Source organism: Nelusetta ayraudi, unplaced genomic scaffold (genome assembly GCF_046127955.1).
Source record: "Nelusetta ayraudi isolate G7.1 ecotype Tasmania unplaced genomic scaffold, CSIRO-AGI_Nayr_v1 ptg000031l, whole genome shotgun sequence".
Lineage (NCBI taxonomy): Eukaryota > Metazoa > Chordata > Actinopteri > Tetraodontiformes > Monacanthidae > Nelusetta > Nelusetta ayraudi.
The window spans coordinates 4,964,906-4,980,290 of record NW_027466081.1 but is presented as its reverse complement, the minus strand read 5'-3'; the positions used below and the strand labels follow the sequence as shown (position 1 = coordinate 4,980,290).

Sequence of the window (15,385 nt, the reverse complement as noted above, 5' to 3'; positions counted from 1 at the left end):
TATGGAAGCTTTCAGAATTTGATCCATAGTAGCAGAAACAGTGCATCCAAAATGAGCCACTGGACAGTAGTATGGCCAAATGGTTGAGGCAGCAAAGAGTGATGCATTGAACCTCATGACGACTGACAAGTTAACAAGTGGGGGGCTCCTGGGCTGCAACAGTGCAGCCGCTCTACAACAAAAGGTTGGGCTTTCCTCAACTCCAAACCCTCCTATAATGAACTCCCTCAAGATCCTGGTACTACCAATTACAGGGAGCCTAAAGGCAGGTCTTGGCACAAGTCAAAACGAGTCTTTTTGCAAGTTTGGCACGAGCGAGGTGTGCCTAAAAGTGGCTGGTGGCTTCGCGGCTGGACGTGCAGCCTTCAGAGATGCTATTCCACACGCTTTGATTTTAACCAGCGTTCATCTCAGTCAATGGTGCCCTTCTATGGTCTCTAACCAGTCTGCCCATTCTGACCTCTGGCCCCTGACATCAACAAAGTCATTTACTCAACGCAACTGCTGCTCAATGGATATTTTCTCTTTTTAGGTACGGCCCATGAAAACCCGAGAGGCGGCTGCCCGTCTGGCACCAACAACCGTTTTCACAGCATCCAAACTAAATTTAAATCTCCTTTCTTGCCTCGGACTTTCGCAAGTCCTTTACAGCACATATGCATGCTTGAATGCATTGGGTTGCTTCCATGCCAGAAAATAAAGTGGGTGTTGAGTGTACAGAATGCTGTATATGAGGAGTATTTTCGCAAATGCAAAATATAAAACAAGTTAAATTAAGAGGGAATTGGATGATATTACTTTTGCAACGTAAGGGCAGTGTCTGCGCATGTTGCCTGGCAACCATATGTACGCTTACAAGCATCAAGTGATTCTGTTAGTGCCAGATCCATCCATCCATCCATCTTCTGTACCCGCTTATTCCAATTCAGGGTCACGGGGGTCTGCTGGAGCCTATCTCAGCTGTCTTAGGGCGAAGGCAGGGTGACACCCTGGACAAGTCGCCAGTTCATCGCAGAGCTTAGTGCCAGGTGTTTTGAGTAAACCCCCCAACTACGTTATGCAAAACAAGATTTAGTCAGTCTGCACCTTGGTTTCTTCACTGCTGCTGTGGGTATTTTCTTAAGGCTTGTTCTTGCACTGACATGATGAGAGCTTTTACACTCATCCTCTGCCCAGCCTTCTCTAACCAGTGGTCGGAGCTCGAAGCCACTCCTATACCTGCGCAGTTTGAGTTGGCCTTCAAAAAGGGGAACGGAACAACTTGCTAAAATCCAAATGTGCCTCACAGTTTATTCATGAAAGTCACGTCCAAACGGTCTGACATCCCTGCGGCTTTACCAGGAGGCTGCTGTCAGTCATGAATCAAACTGATCTGAAAAGGTTGCCAGGTGGGCTATTACTTTTGTCAGTGTGACACTTCTTTTAAAACAGCATAAAAGATCCAGCATTTAACCCACTTTCAGATCTTTAATTCTTTTCGTCCTGTCTCCAGTGGAGCAGGCCCACACACTTAATGATCTGAAACAATCTTCTAAAACTGATGTATAATTAAACCTTTCACATTTTTCCAAATGAGGCTAAAGCGGGCAGCTGCAAAGTGGCCCCCGGAGGATGGAAACAGCATCGGGCTGAGGGTGTAGCAATATATATACCACTGCCCTTTGTGATGTCACAAGACTATGAGTGACATAAATTTGTGTTTGAGTGAACAAGTCTAAAAGAAATGCTGCTAAAGACGTGAGAATGACAGAGGATTGACATTTTACCATTTCTTTTCGGTGACAGACTAGAGAGACTGATTACTTTGAAAACATTGCTCAAGTTAATTTCTTCTAATATGGGTTTAAACATTAAATGCATCAGTTAGAAAAAAAAAAAATACATCCATCCTGGCAGTGGTGAAATATAAGAGGCGGTTAGAACGCATTGGCTGACATTTTTGCACATGAATTCGTCGGTGCGTTTCAACGCAAATTCCATTATTAGATTCGGAGCTTCCGAGACACCATCTCTGACGTCATTGCCCGATTACTGCCAGTTATATCAGTATTCACTGTGAACGCGCTGACTGAGAGTCTGATCCGATTTACTGTCGGCTCGTCTCGCAGTCACCTGTCTGCACCTACTGTGCGAGCTCAGTCATATTCCCATTAAGCGAGTGCCATAAAATCATAAAAGGCTGTATTAACGCCTATAAATGCCTTCAACGTGACCCCATTCCTCAGACGGCGCCGCAAAGATAATCTCAAGCCGACTTTTCCTGCCTCGTCCCGCTGACGCTTCGACTGACAGACGTTTGTAGTTTCTCCAAAAACAGAAATCACGATATCTCCCCCCCTCTCTCTTTAATGATACATATCAAATGCAATCCTACCTGCTTGGAAGCTCCGCATCTCGGTCTTCCGCTTTGAATCTCCGCCGCGAGCCCGCCGGGTTTTTCACCGGATTAAATCACGTGTATCCGCTCTCGCGGTCCTCCCAAGCCGCACATTAAAGGTGAACTTCTCTTTTTTTTTTTTTTTTTTTTTTTTTTTTTTGATGTGGATGGCGGGAAGGGGGAGGCTCTTCGTCTTATCTGGTTATTTATTTCATTCTCTTTCACTCTGGAGACGTTTCTTCTTCCGCTTCCTTCCCGAGAAGAAATCGGATCCAGTCAACCAAATCGCTTTTTTTTTTTTGATCCACTCAAAGGCTGGTCAGAAGAAGTCAAAACTGGCAGATATGTGTCTGATATGATGAAGACAACAAGTGTAGAAGTTAGTTGATGTGTGAACCAAATGGAAGTTTGAGTTGTTTCACAATTTTCTTTGACTTAATGACTTGTATCTCAGTATCAAAGTAATGTCAAAGTCATGATTTGGCTACCCCAACATAGCTGTTGGTCAGTGTCCTGAAATAATAGGATGCTTCTTTAAAAATACTAGTATAGTATAGTAAAGTATTGTACAGTCAGTGTAGCATGCCAAGAAAATAGCTATTTGAATGCTTTTTTGGCTGAAATATTTCAAAATGTATTTGTTTGTTTGTCTGTTTTTTTTTTATTATTGATAGAAAAAGTGGCAAATCACTGAGATAATTGCGGGACAATTGCAAGTGCAATCTGTCAACCCATAAAAAACAAACAAACACAAAACCAACTGCTGGGATTCATGAAAGGGAACCATAAAAATGCAAGTAACATCCAAAAACCTCTGTCAGCCGACCTCGAGACGATGAGGTGCGTGGCAAAAAGTCCATTCTCTTTGCTTTCAGTGACCCAAATGTTCACGGTGATATGAGAAATGACCTCTTCACCCTCACAGCCCATTGTCCACATTCTAAGGTGTTGTGAAAGACTCCGACGAAACACAGTTGTCTTCTGCTAAATAGTTCTTTTTAAAGTGGCCTTTACAGACTACACATAAAAACTCATTTCTTGTTGAATGTTGAGTTCGGCTGTAAAGCAATCAGCTCTGAATAAACTCACATTTTTTCCACAATCTATTGTATTTACAAGGGTGACCTCTACTGGACAAAAAAAAGGTAACCCTCCTGCAATTTGTTTATTGAATGTATTTATAACGTACTTTATTTGACCTTCACCGAGCACATTCAAACCAAACAAGGTGAAACATTGAAATTATTTGGAAAAAGAAAATACAAATGATCTCATTTATGACCTGGCTGCAAAATGTTGTTGCAGGTCGCTGAAATTCACAAATTCTCAGAAAGAATGCACAGAATGCATGAGCTCAGTGAATCAGTGTGCACTCAGGACAGGTTCTCAACATTAGTTTTCATCCACAATACGGCACGGTTTGTGAAAATATCTGCAACACAATAAAGAAGTCATAGAGGTGATGACTGAGCAAAATGTCCCAAGTTTGGTCAAACTGATTCCATTCACAGTGGCATTCATTAACCAGAACATCAAGGTCAGAGAAAAGTGTTATAAAAAATACTTGAGTTATTATAATTTCTGCTTTAATCATTTGTTTTCGTTGTCAATGTGTGTTGGTTAAAACATCTCAATTTTAATTAGTTTTCATTTTAAATCTATCAGCACGTCTCAAAATGGTGGCCTTTTCCAGTCTACACTGTTCAAGCAACCAATTAATCAACTATTATTCATAAGGAAGCGCAGTGCACAATCAAGAGAAAAACAACATCTTTTTTCATTGTCTTGCTGGCTGTTAAGTCAGACAAAACCTGCCCACAGGAGTTCTGTGTGTACTTTCATTTTCCCCTCAGTTACATAAACTACCATAAGCATCTATGTTAATAACCTCAGTTTTCCAAGAAAGATAGGAGAAATCCTGTATGAGAACTTGAATACTGTACATTTAATGTTTTTACATATGTTGAAAGATTAAAAAATAAATAAATAAATAAACTAATTGCCCTCATCAACAATTACATTTTTTTTGTTTCCTTTTACCAGAGAAATAAACCATGTCAGAGGTATAAATGTGGCTGGCATTTACTGGTCAAATATTATCAAAGGGTCTCGTATTTATTTACACACACACACACACAGTGCAAGGACAGCGTGACAGAGAGTTGACTGACTCAATCAAGGTCCCAAACCTAGTCAATACAGTGTATCATTGTGCAACAACAGCCCACTGATTGTATGTGTACCTGGCCTGTGCACAACAGCGCACCCACTTGTCATCTAGGTTTCAGAATATCAGCAGTTTTTTAATTAAAAAAGAAAATTTTAAAGACAAATTAAATTGCTTTTAAAATACATTTAAAGACAAATTAAATTGCTTAAAAAAAAAAAAAAAAAAAAAAAAAATCCAACACACATTAAATGCACCACAGCGGGGAATATGAAGACACATATTTAAAGGCCTATTCCTTAAAGATTCGAAGGTGGAATAATATCTTCTAAAATGATATTTGTGCGTTCTGTTAAGTAGACAGAGTAAAATAAACAGCTGTGTTGTTTCCTTTGTCTGAAACACATTTATGTCCGCATTAGAGTGAGTCTACTGAATGGGAATTAATGTAAATATATGGCATGCAAATATATGGCACTACCATGTATTTGCAGTAGCCCAAAGCATTGATCTGCTCAGGGTTGTGTAATTTTACCCCAATATCACAGCGGGTAGAAAGAAAAGTTGTGATATCAAGTAGGGTCTAAAAACAGAGAAGATATTTGTTTGTTTATTGTTTGCAAGACACCTTCCCATTAGGTTGGACAGCCTACTGAGGCTTAAATCAGTGGCAACACATTAATGGTAAATTAAATTACATTTTCATGCAATTATATTCTTATAATTGCAACATTTCAATAGGTGCAACATTTTAATAAGAAGAGGTCAGTAGTACAACATTTGAGCAAATACGTTCATTAGCCAAAGTCAGACCACTCCATATTCTCTGTTAATGTTCACATACAACAGCAAATACACAATGATGCCGCTCCGGGGGTGAGGAACGCAGTGTTCAGCCTTCTCTATTTATTTTCTTCAGTGTACTGGGTTAGATGCCCTTCACAATTGGACAAGGGGGTCCACTCCAGCCTTAATCAATCGGGCTTCTGGAATTTTCCGAACGAGAAAGTTTATACTGCAACCTCAGTCTATAGTATATTACTAGAGTTATATCTTTTAATATTGGGGCAGTGGGCTCGCTACAATTTTTCAATTTTTTAATGAAAGTCATCTTAAATCTGACATTGTGGATTAAGTGCTCCATAAATAGCTGCAGCATTAAATTGATTTGGTCTTTGTTGCGTAAAACATATACTATGATGTTTGCACATAATGAAAATCGTTTCCCCATCTATTGATTCCACTGTGCAAAGGAAACTTACAGGCTTCAAAGAACATTGAGTCCCCTCTCTGATAACCACTGTGAGGAGGTGGCTGACTTGTGGATCTTTCTGTTCTGGGGCACATCAAACACTGTGGGTGTTGTGTGCTCAGCATCATCAGCTCCTCCTCCACTATCCACCTATACTCCTTAGTGTGCTATAAATGGATAGCACCGCAGCAGCCAGGTCAGCTTCTCAACCACCTCGGCTCACCTTCCCTCACATATCTCCCTGACCTGAGGAGTGATCAACATGAAGCTGCTCGCCGTCGCCCTCTGCCTGACCCTGGCTCTAACATGGGTCCAGTGGTATGTATTTTTTTGCAGCTCAAAGCTGAACAGCCACAACCCTTAAGATAGAGTGTTTCATACTTCGCAAACTGAGGCTGATTTTTTTGAGACGTTTTCTGCTCTGTTAAACCAGTCATCACGGCAACGAAGAGGAACATGGCCATGGCCATGACCATGACCACGACCACGGCCATGACCATGACCACGATCATGGCCATGACCATGACCACGATCATGTGCTTGACCGCTGCCAAGGCTTGGAGATGGATGCAGCTGCAGAGAATGAGCTGGGGGTACCCTACTTTTTCAAGGGTGAGTCCCTGAGCATAGAAATGATGGGAAAGGTTTTGTTTTTGGCATGGTCCAGATTGTTTTATGGATGCATTCTCACGTAACTTGCTTCGTACTGTGTCCCAGGTGATCACATCTTCAAGGGCTTCCGTGGCCAAGCGGAGCTGTCCAACGAGACCTTTGCTGAGCTGGACGACCATCACCATCTGGGCCACGTGGACGCTGCTTTCCGCATGCACTTTGAGAACAGCTCAGACCATGGCCACATGTTCTTCTTCTTGGTAATGTCCATTCTTTTTCCTCTTGCAAAAGATTGGAGGTATTCCTCTTCTAGTGCATTTGTTATACCACTACTGCTGTGGCCTGGAGCATGGCCTCAAATGGAGCACAGAGGCTGCAGATATACAGAAGCTGCCAGATACACTGGCAGCTTCCAAGTGGAGGTTTATGTAATTGTCAACGGCAACAAGTTAGTTTAACAAGTCAGTTCCCCGACAAAGAACAAACTTAGAACAGATTTAAACTCTTACTGTTCAGATACACCTCTGTGCGGATGTGAAGCAGCAATGTTTGTTCATTGTGAAACTTGCGCAAACAGGACCACAAGGTATTCAGCTATTACCAACACAAGATCGAGGAGGGTTTCCCCAAGAACATAGCAGAAGTTTTCCCAGGAATCCCCGACCATCTGGATGCTGCAGTGGAGTGTCCCCACCCAGACTGCGACGACGACTCAGTCATCTTCTTCAAAGGTCAGAGGTCTTCTGGCTTAAATTTAGCTCATTTTATCTGGATTGGAGCAGTGTTAAACTTTGACATTTTGTTTTAATTAAATAGATACATAGATGGCTAATGTTGCCATGAAAATGTGACCTCGAGGTCTAATTTATTCAATAGCAATTCTGAGGGTCCTCCCTCATCACCTCACGAGTATTAAGTATTTTTTTTCTCACCAAAGGGCACGAGATCTTCCACTACAACGTAAAAACCAAGGCTGTGGAAGAGAAGGAGTTCACATCCATGCCAAACTGCACGTCGGCCTTCCGCTTCAATGAGCACTACTACTGCTTCCACGGCCACATGTTCTCCAAGTTCGACCCCAAGACTGGCGAGGTGCACGGCAAAGACCCCAAAGAGACCCGTGACTACTTCGCGAGATGCAGCAAATACAGTAAGTTGCCGAGCGCACTTGGGGGAGTCGAGTGTGAAGTGTCTTTCTGAACACGGACAGGGAATGTGCTGGTTATTCAACATCGGCCTTTGGTCTGTTTGCACTACAGGCGCAGGGAGCGACCATGTGGAGAGGGAGCGCTGTAGCCATGTCCACCTGGATGCCATCGCAGCTGACCGCGATGCAAACTTTTACCATTTCAGGGGTGAGATTTCAAAATGTTTTACTTGGCAACCTGTTAGTCACATTCCAGCAGACCAAAAATATATATATATATTTTTTTCTTACTGCATGACAATTTGAGAATCTTTGTTGGTGCAAGTGGTAACAAAAAATAGTGAGCTAGCAGTAATTTGTCAAATATGTTTTTTCAACACTTTCTTTTGACTATGGTTTGACTATGGTTATCCCACATTTGCATTGTGTCGTTTTCCAATCGTACCACGTTATCCTATGAATCACCATTTCCCCCCTCAGGCCACCATTTCCTCCTCAAGTTTCGCGCCAATGGCACGCTGACCGCCGACACCGTCGAGAGCGCTTTCAAAGAGCTGCACAGCGAAGTGGACGCCGTTTTCTTCCACGACGACGAGCTCTACCTGATCAAGGTGGGCGCTGTTCTCGGGCAATCGCAGATTCGTTGTGCGCCACTGCCACCTCTTGAACACTGGAACCGCTTGTGCCACTGCAGGGCGACCACATCTTTCTGTACAGAGTCGGCGAGTCCCTCACCCACGTGGACGGTTCCCCCAAGGCTGTGAGGGAGGTGCTGGGTTTGGACGGTCCCATTGACGCCGCGTTCATGTGCTATGACAACATGACTCATATTGTTAAAGGTAACACTGCATTACTAGCGGTCTATTCCACTTTATTCATCCTGAGGGAAGTAATTGTGCCAAAACCTACATAGCAAACATGGTTGGTAGTGTGTTCAAGGACTTATTTAAACACTATCTAACTATATTAACCCTGACAATGTTTCATTAAATTATGGCACTGTATTTAGTTAGATGGATTTTGTGTGTGTGTCAAATTTAGGGAAGGTTTTCAGTTGCAGTCCCACAGGATTTTATTTCGAGGGAATAACTCAACAAACAAGGGGTTAAAAAACCCAAATAAAACTAAATCGGTTGCGGTGTCATGTCTACAAATTTTTAAAAATTTCAAATGTGATAAGTGCAACAGCAACAGCAGCCGCTGACGTTCCTCGCCTCTTCCGCCGCAGGTAACAAAATCTACGACGTGGACATGAACAGCAGCCCGCGTGTGGCCAAAAACGAGCGTCCAATCGCCCTCTTCGACAGCATAGACGCGGCCTTGTGCGATGATAACGGGTTGTACGTGGTGAAGGGAAACTACTACTACCACTTTGAAAGCCTCATGCTGATGGTCGCCGGCAGGAGCCTGCCTAAAAAGCACAGCGTTTCCGTGGAGATGTTTGGCTGCGATCACTAGATCGGCACTGCCTTGACACGACTGAGAGGACGGCGAAAGAAGTCACGCACAACTGAAACACGGTATAAGCTTGTAAATAAAATCACACAGTAATCAACAAAAAGGCCATGTCTGTTTTTGTAATACACATACAGCACTTCCTTGAGCTTCATTATGTCTAGATGTTGCAGTTGATGAATTTCGAGGCTTTTTTTTCCCATGAGTGTTGTAGCTGCCTTAGCCGCGTGCACATTAATCAATAATAATAATAATAACAATAATAATAATAATAATTATTATTATTCATAAATAATAATAATAATAATAATTAATAAACATTAATTCAATGTTTAAAGCTCACACAACCACAACCATAAATGTATACAAACTGGAACATCAGGAGAAATGTGTGTCCAAGAACCACTATATTGGTCAGATATTCATTGTTTATATTTGACCATATTGTTTATTTGATAAAAATAATTTTTAAAAATAAATGAAATTGGATTAATTGAAATTAGATTATTTATATGATAAATTAGTTAATTTGCAAACCTGCACATTAATTCTAACTTAATAATAAATCCATGTTTTGTTTCGTTTTAGCTCAACTCCGACTGTCCACTTCCGCTACAACACACCGGGCTGTGCATACTTTCGCTTTCTCGCCAGTAGAGGGCACAAAAGTTACATTTCAGTTTTCAGGCCTCAGAGACAATTTTTGTGACGGTCTTCTTCTGCGACATCTCCCTCACTCCACCAGATCGAAAGGGGCCACAGTCCGCGCAGGTGCGAAATGACGCATTTGCACTGATTTGACTGGATAACAAAGCTAAATTCACAGACTTCACATGGAGACTTGCAGTAAAAAAGGGGCATGTGGGTTGACTGTATGAAAAGAAGACTTGGAGACTTCTTGGAGAGGGCTTATTAATGCAAGATATCACAGACGTATGGGGAGTGCAAAGAATTTTAACACACGTATTTATTATCTCACTGCTCAGACAAGTTGAGAAAATGAATTTCTCTCTACTTCTGACACTCTAGGGAACCAACTTTCAAGTCTGCTTCAGATTTACGGCACAGACAATGCACTGTTGCTGGGTTCCAACTTGTCCCCCTGCGGCCAGTTTTGCATCGTGCAGCTTTAAGAGTGAGGCAATGGGGTGAGGTCAGCTTCATGACCGGGGGGCTCAAGTCTCTGATAACGGCACGCTTCAACGGATGGCACAATCCCTTACTTCACCCAGCTGGTTGCTGGGGAGAGGAGGACAATACAGGGCAAAACACTGTGGCCCTTCATCGGCTCTGGTATGATGCCATAATCTACTGCGGAGGCTGCCAGGCCACGGTCACACAGTGTATCTGGGTAATGTGTCTAATGAGAGGGGCATGTTGGGAAACAGAGAGCGCAACGGCATCACTTTATTTGGTTGTAGTGAAGATTGTAGGCCCTTTGGCTCAACCGAAATACACAAAAATACAGAGAACATCCCCCAGAAATTCCCGATAAATTGATGTCAGTGGCTGGGAAACTCATGATTCACCTGGTTTTTGCCAAAATGTTGACCAGGAATCATTTTTGACTGATGATAAATTGGCAAAGACGAACTGTTTCCACAAATCTGCCTCACTCTGCACCAGACTTTTAGAAGAATCTATCAAAGGCAACCGTGGAAAAGAAAGCAGTTCCTGCAGTTAAATCAGAGTGCAGGGTACTTTTCAACTAGTTGCACACGATGATAACCGCAGATGCATTTCATTAAAAGGAAAAGGAAAAAACAAAACAAAACATCACAACGAATGGAAAACCATTTTGCTGCGTTCTCCTCTTTCAACAAGCGACCTGTTAATCGCACTGACGCTTTACTCTTTCCTTTGGAGAGAGTTTGGCTGTTTGGAGAGCTGTGATTGGCCGAATAGCTGGAACTCAACCAGGGGGCTTTTACATAAATAGTGATGGCAAAGAAAGTGTTCACCCTTTGCCCTTGTTTTATGTTTGCGCTTATTTTTCTTGAACTTTCGGACAGGCCGACGTTGGACAGTCCGTTGGCGTTTGTGCACGCGTCCGCGCGCGCGCGCTCGCAAGTTGCCTCCTGTCTGTTTGTCATGCTGTTTAATTAACTGGACTGGGAGAGTTGACGGACATCTGCTCTCAGCCTGTCGTTTGGGGTAGACTGACCCCCAGTGTGTGTGTGTGTGTGTGTGTGTGTGTGTGTGTAACAAGCAGGTATGGACATTGGCCAAGACTGCCTGATAAACGTTGGATCTCACGACCAGATGGTGCCAGCCAGCGTCCCCTCTGCAAACTGGTGACCGCTAAAAACAGTCGCTGAGGTGCAACCTCGGTGCCCCGCATCAAACTGTCAGAGGGAGCAGCGCACCAGCCTGGTGAAGACACACCGAAGGGACCACAATGCACACGCGCAGGCCGGCCGGCAGGCAGACGCCCATGGACGCACACTCATACATACATACAGGCGCAGCTGTTTCCTTTTAAAATATCCCAGGGTATGAGAGTCTCTCCATACCCCGGGATAATTAATTAACCAAAAACTCCAAAGATGCCCAGAAAACAGCGTATCGAGCCGCCTGAATGCAACCTTACAACCTAGCTTCACGTGAAAACCGGTGCTAACCCCGGCGCAGCAGAAAGGCAATGGGTACCATTTTTACAGTCTTTGATATGATCCCACTGGGGATCGAACCCACAACTTACACCAGTCTCAGAGCAGACACTCTGCCACTAGACAACTCACCTAGTATATGTGTTTTTGTTTTTTTTAAATTTGTTTTTTTTTTTCTGTCCTGGAAAATAGGAAAGTTCGAAACGCGCCCGTGTTAAAGTATCTATGGAAGAATAGAAGTGAAGTTGCCCAGTTGGTAAAAGTTCACACTGACATTGCAAGAGACTCTGAAACCAAATCCCAGCCCATGACTGATATTTTTGGTCTTCCCCGGTAATGGAAGCGTGCATTTAAAAATGTACAGAAGACAAACTCGCAAAAGTTTTGAAGTCAACAAACCGCCGTGTTTTTCCTCCCCTTCACCTTCACCACTCGCCCCACTCTGCTTCCCACCTTCGTCCCTCCGTCCTGTCCATCTTAATTACTTCTCCCTGAAGCTGGCAGCGTGCCTGCGCTCCGCTGCCGTTTTTGCTGCCTCGTCATGAGCGCTCCCTCCCTGCAGTTAGCGCCTCCTCTCCTACCTCATCTCTCCAACCCCCACCCTCCCTCCCTCCCTCCCCCACCAAAAGGTGTCAAGTGGATTGGGCTGAGCAGAGCTGTCAGGCACCACGTCCTGGTCGGAGGAAAGGGCCAGGGGCAAATGGTCGGGGTACCGCCGTGGGTCCGGTCGACCTCCCACCACTGAGTAGTGGACCCCCTCAACAGATTGAGCCTCCAGCTGGCGAGCACGGGCCCCACGGAGGCCCCATGCTGAGGGCGCACATGCCACGAAACACAAATTCCCAGTTGTGCGCACCACGCTCGCGGACAAACATGCACACGCGTGATGGTGCCCCCGCTCATCTGCACACAAACGGATACTTAAAGACCCTTCTGCGACGTTGCTCCCGCCACTTTCTAATCTCACCTCAATGTTCCTCATCTCAAATCAACTTTGTAAGTCATCATTAACACAGATATGACATTTGGAAGCAAAAATGACGGACTTAAGATTCAAGGTTGTGGAGTTTTGTTTTATTTTTTTCCATTCTGAACCAATCACTTTGTTGATTATTCTTATTTTCAATGTACGTCTGGTTTGAGTTAAACAAGCTGAATTATGTTGTTGTTTTTTTTATTATGTTGTCATATTATATGTCTTAGAAAAAAGGTTCTCAGTCGTCCAGGTCATACTGGCCCAGTTGCCTGAAATTAACTCTTCCACATGTCCTATTATTGAATGGTTAAATGGTTAAATTAATGAATGAGTGAATAAATAAGGATCGGTTGCAAAACAAATAGGTTTTTTGTTGGTTTATCATCAATCAGGCCACAAAATAAAGCAAAAAATGTAAAGTTAAAAGGGAAAGGGAATTAGTGGAGACACACTTGTCTTCACTCGAGTGCGGACAGAACTAAGCAGAGGGAGCCAAAGTCACAATATCTAAAGTGGGACTTCATGTCTGTTTGTGATCTGTTGCTTCCGTTGTTGTTAACACTCGAGCTGAGCTGCGGCCGCCTCATTTAAGCTTCCGTTTATTTACGCCTAATTCCCAGCTCGCTGGAGTTTTTACCAACCAGGTGAAAGCCGCCTCCTGTCTTCATTAGCTACACTTGCAGTGGGACGTTTACACCCCCTGGAACCAGTGCAGGGGCCTCCAGGGGCCAGAGGAGCCAGGCTGCACACTGTCGGTCTGCAGTCTGTTCTCCAGTTGTGACAGCGAACGCATCCTTATGATGACAATTAGCGACTGTTAGAGAGCGCGGACGGGCGGGGGGCGGGAGTGGGCAGGAGCGGGGGTGGTGGTGGTGGTGGTGGGGGGGGGGGGTGAGAGGAGAGAAAAGGAGCCGGGGGGAAGGAGAGGGCGGGTGGTGGGTTGAGGGAGGGCGGGGAGGGGCAGGTGGCGCTAAAAAAAAAAAAAAAAAAAAAAGAGGACACAATTAACAAACATGGGAAAAATACCCACTAATGAGGACGGGAGAAGCTCAGGGGAGCCGGCGGGGTGGGGAGGGATTATGACTTTAACTCTACGTCAGGGGAGCAATTGGGGGTGGGTGGCGTGGGGGAGGTGTCGGTGGTGGTGGTGACAGGAGTTACTTTGTGACAACACATGTGTGAGGGCGAGACACTGAAAACTACAACAGGCCCTTTTTACTGGTGCGTTCGGTGCCTGTGAAGGAGAACCCAGCTGAGACCCGGGTCAAGCAAACAGGGGCCGGGGGCGGGTCGACAGGTCCTTGGACCTTGAAGATCTCCACAAAAATTGAACAATGTTAAAAAACAAACAAAAAATAAATTAAAAAAATTCTACCAGGAAACTAAAAACTAATCTCAACATTTGAATATTTTAACATCATCATCAAAGCGGGACACTTTACTGAATAAATGTATAAATAGATTGTTAGCCTAATAGCATAGTCGCCTAAGTCATATTTGAACATTTTCGGAAAAATAAATAAATAAAAAAGGATTTTTTTTTTTTTAAATCAAGCACATTGCTATATTTTGTTTCAGATATCACAATTTGGCCAAAAAATGACTTAGGCAATTATGCTATTAGGCAAACGATGACTGAAAAATATTTTTCCAAGACGTTGACTAGACATGGAACGATGATTTGTGAGAGTTTGAGCCGGTATAAACGCATGTGTGGTAAAGTTTGGAATTAAAATTGTTTTGCGGGTGCAGAAATGATGATACTGAATCTCAGACCACTTAATGAATCTAATCTTCCTGCATAATAGGAGACGGGGCTGTGCTACTTTTAGCCCCTGCAAAGTGTCTGGGTTTGGGTCACCTCCGCCACGGCGTCCTCCCTCCAACGCCCCTGACCCGATTTCATATCCCATAATCTTAAAGTGCAGATTTCCTGAAATCCCATGGCACCACCATAACCCGTCTCCTTCCCACGACCCACATCCAAAGTCTGGGAACGGGCCTGTCACGCACCGCTTCTATTGTTTACCGAGCCAACAATGCGGGAGTCGCCTAAGACGTGCAGCTAAAATAACAACAACAACAACAACAACCAGGGGGGAAAAAAAAAGAAAAAAAAAAAACTACAATAACTCACAAAGCCATCCCCGAGGGGGTGAAATAGAAAAGAAAAGAAAAGAAAAAGTGTGACAATGATGCCATCCAGGGAGCACAAGTCCTCCATTGTTGCCCGACTGACACGCCGTATTGTGCCTGGCAGACTACGTTGCCTCATGGCAGCTGCGACGTGCTGGCAGGGGAAACAGGCCTGACTGTCCTCAGCTGGAGGAGATGCAGCGTGATGCAAGCAGCATTACATCACGCATGACCCTGGGCTGCTGCTGCTGCTGCTGCTGCTGCGAGCGCTCGGCCGCATGCACCGTTCCACAGGCTGAAAGTGACTCCACGGGTTCATCCGAGGTGCAAACCTGACGGCCTGCCCTCGGAGCTTTATTGAACTGATGAGTGATTAAAGAAAAAGAAAATAAATAAATAAATAAATAAATCTTTAATTGTGTGTAAAACTATCTTATATTTGGTCCCTGTGCAGGATTTTTTAAATATAATTAATAATATATATTAATAATAATAAAAAATAGGACACATTTATTTTGCACATTGACATTGTTGTCAGAATGTATGCTGCAAATGTGTGTATGTGGGAGAAAGAGACAGGCATCACAAAATACATTTTTTTTTAATGTCATTCATTAAATTACTTTAAATACAGAGGATTTTGTGAAACACAGA

General features: G+C 43.7%; 2 protein-coding genes across 3 annotated transcripts in view; one reads left to right on the top strand and one right to left on the bottom strand.

The window, feature by feature from the left end:
- The window catches only part of ankrd50l (ankyrin repeat domain 50-like), a 37,076-nt gene that overhangs the window by 15,892 nt on the left and 5,799 nt on the right, over nucleotides 1–15,385 (bottom strand). The window contains exon 1 of one of the 2 annotated variants that reach the window (XM_076031012.1): nucleotides 2,375–2,513. The exons of the other annotated variant lie outside the window; for it this stretch is intronic. The gene's annotated coding sequence lies outside the window, so the exon portion shown is untranslated. Of the gene's footprint in view, nucleotides 1–2,374; nucleotides 2,514–15,385 lie in introns of those variants that run through there. 2 annotated transcript variants of the gene reach the window in all.
- Nucleotides 5,955–9,116, top strand: hpxa (hemopexin a). Its single transcript, XM_076031010.1, has 9 exons — nucleotides 5,955–6,114; nucleotides 6,230–6,408; nucleotides 6,514–6,668; nucleotides 6,986–7,139; nucleotides 7,346–7,558; nucleotides 7,668–7,763; nucleotides 8,036–8,166; nucleotides 8,250–8,394; nucleotides 8,784–9,116. Exons 1-9 carry the CDS (start codon nucleotides 6,059–6,061, stop codon nucleotides 9,011–9,013), a joined length of 1,359 nt encoding a protein of 452 aa, XP_075887125.1. The 5' UTR covers nucleotides 5,955–6,058; the 3' UTR covers nucleotides 9,014–9,116.

Excerpts from the sequence above, each read along its gene's own strand:
- hpxa (XM_076031010.1), top strand. The coding sequence starts at position 6,059 with ATGAAGCTGCTCGCCGTCGCCCTCTGCCTGACCCTGGCTCTAACATGG. Across the intron at positions 7,764-8,035 it reads AAACTTTTACCATTTCAGGG|GCCACCATTTCCTCCTCAAG; the intron begins GTGAGATTTCAA and ends TTCCCCCCTCAG. Across the intron at positions 8,167-8,249 it reads ACGAGCTCTACCTGATCAAG|GGCGACCACATCTTTCTGTA; the intron begins GTGGGCGCTGTT and ends GTGCCACTGCAG.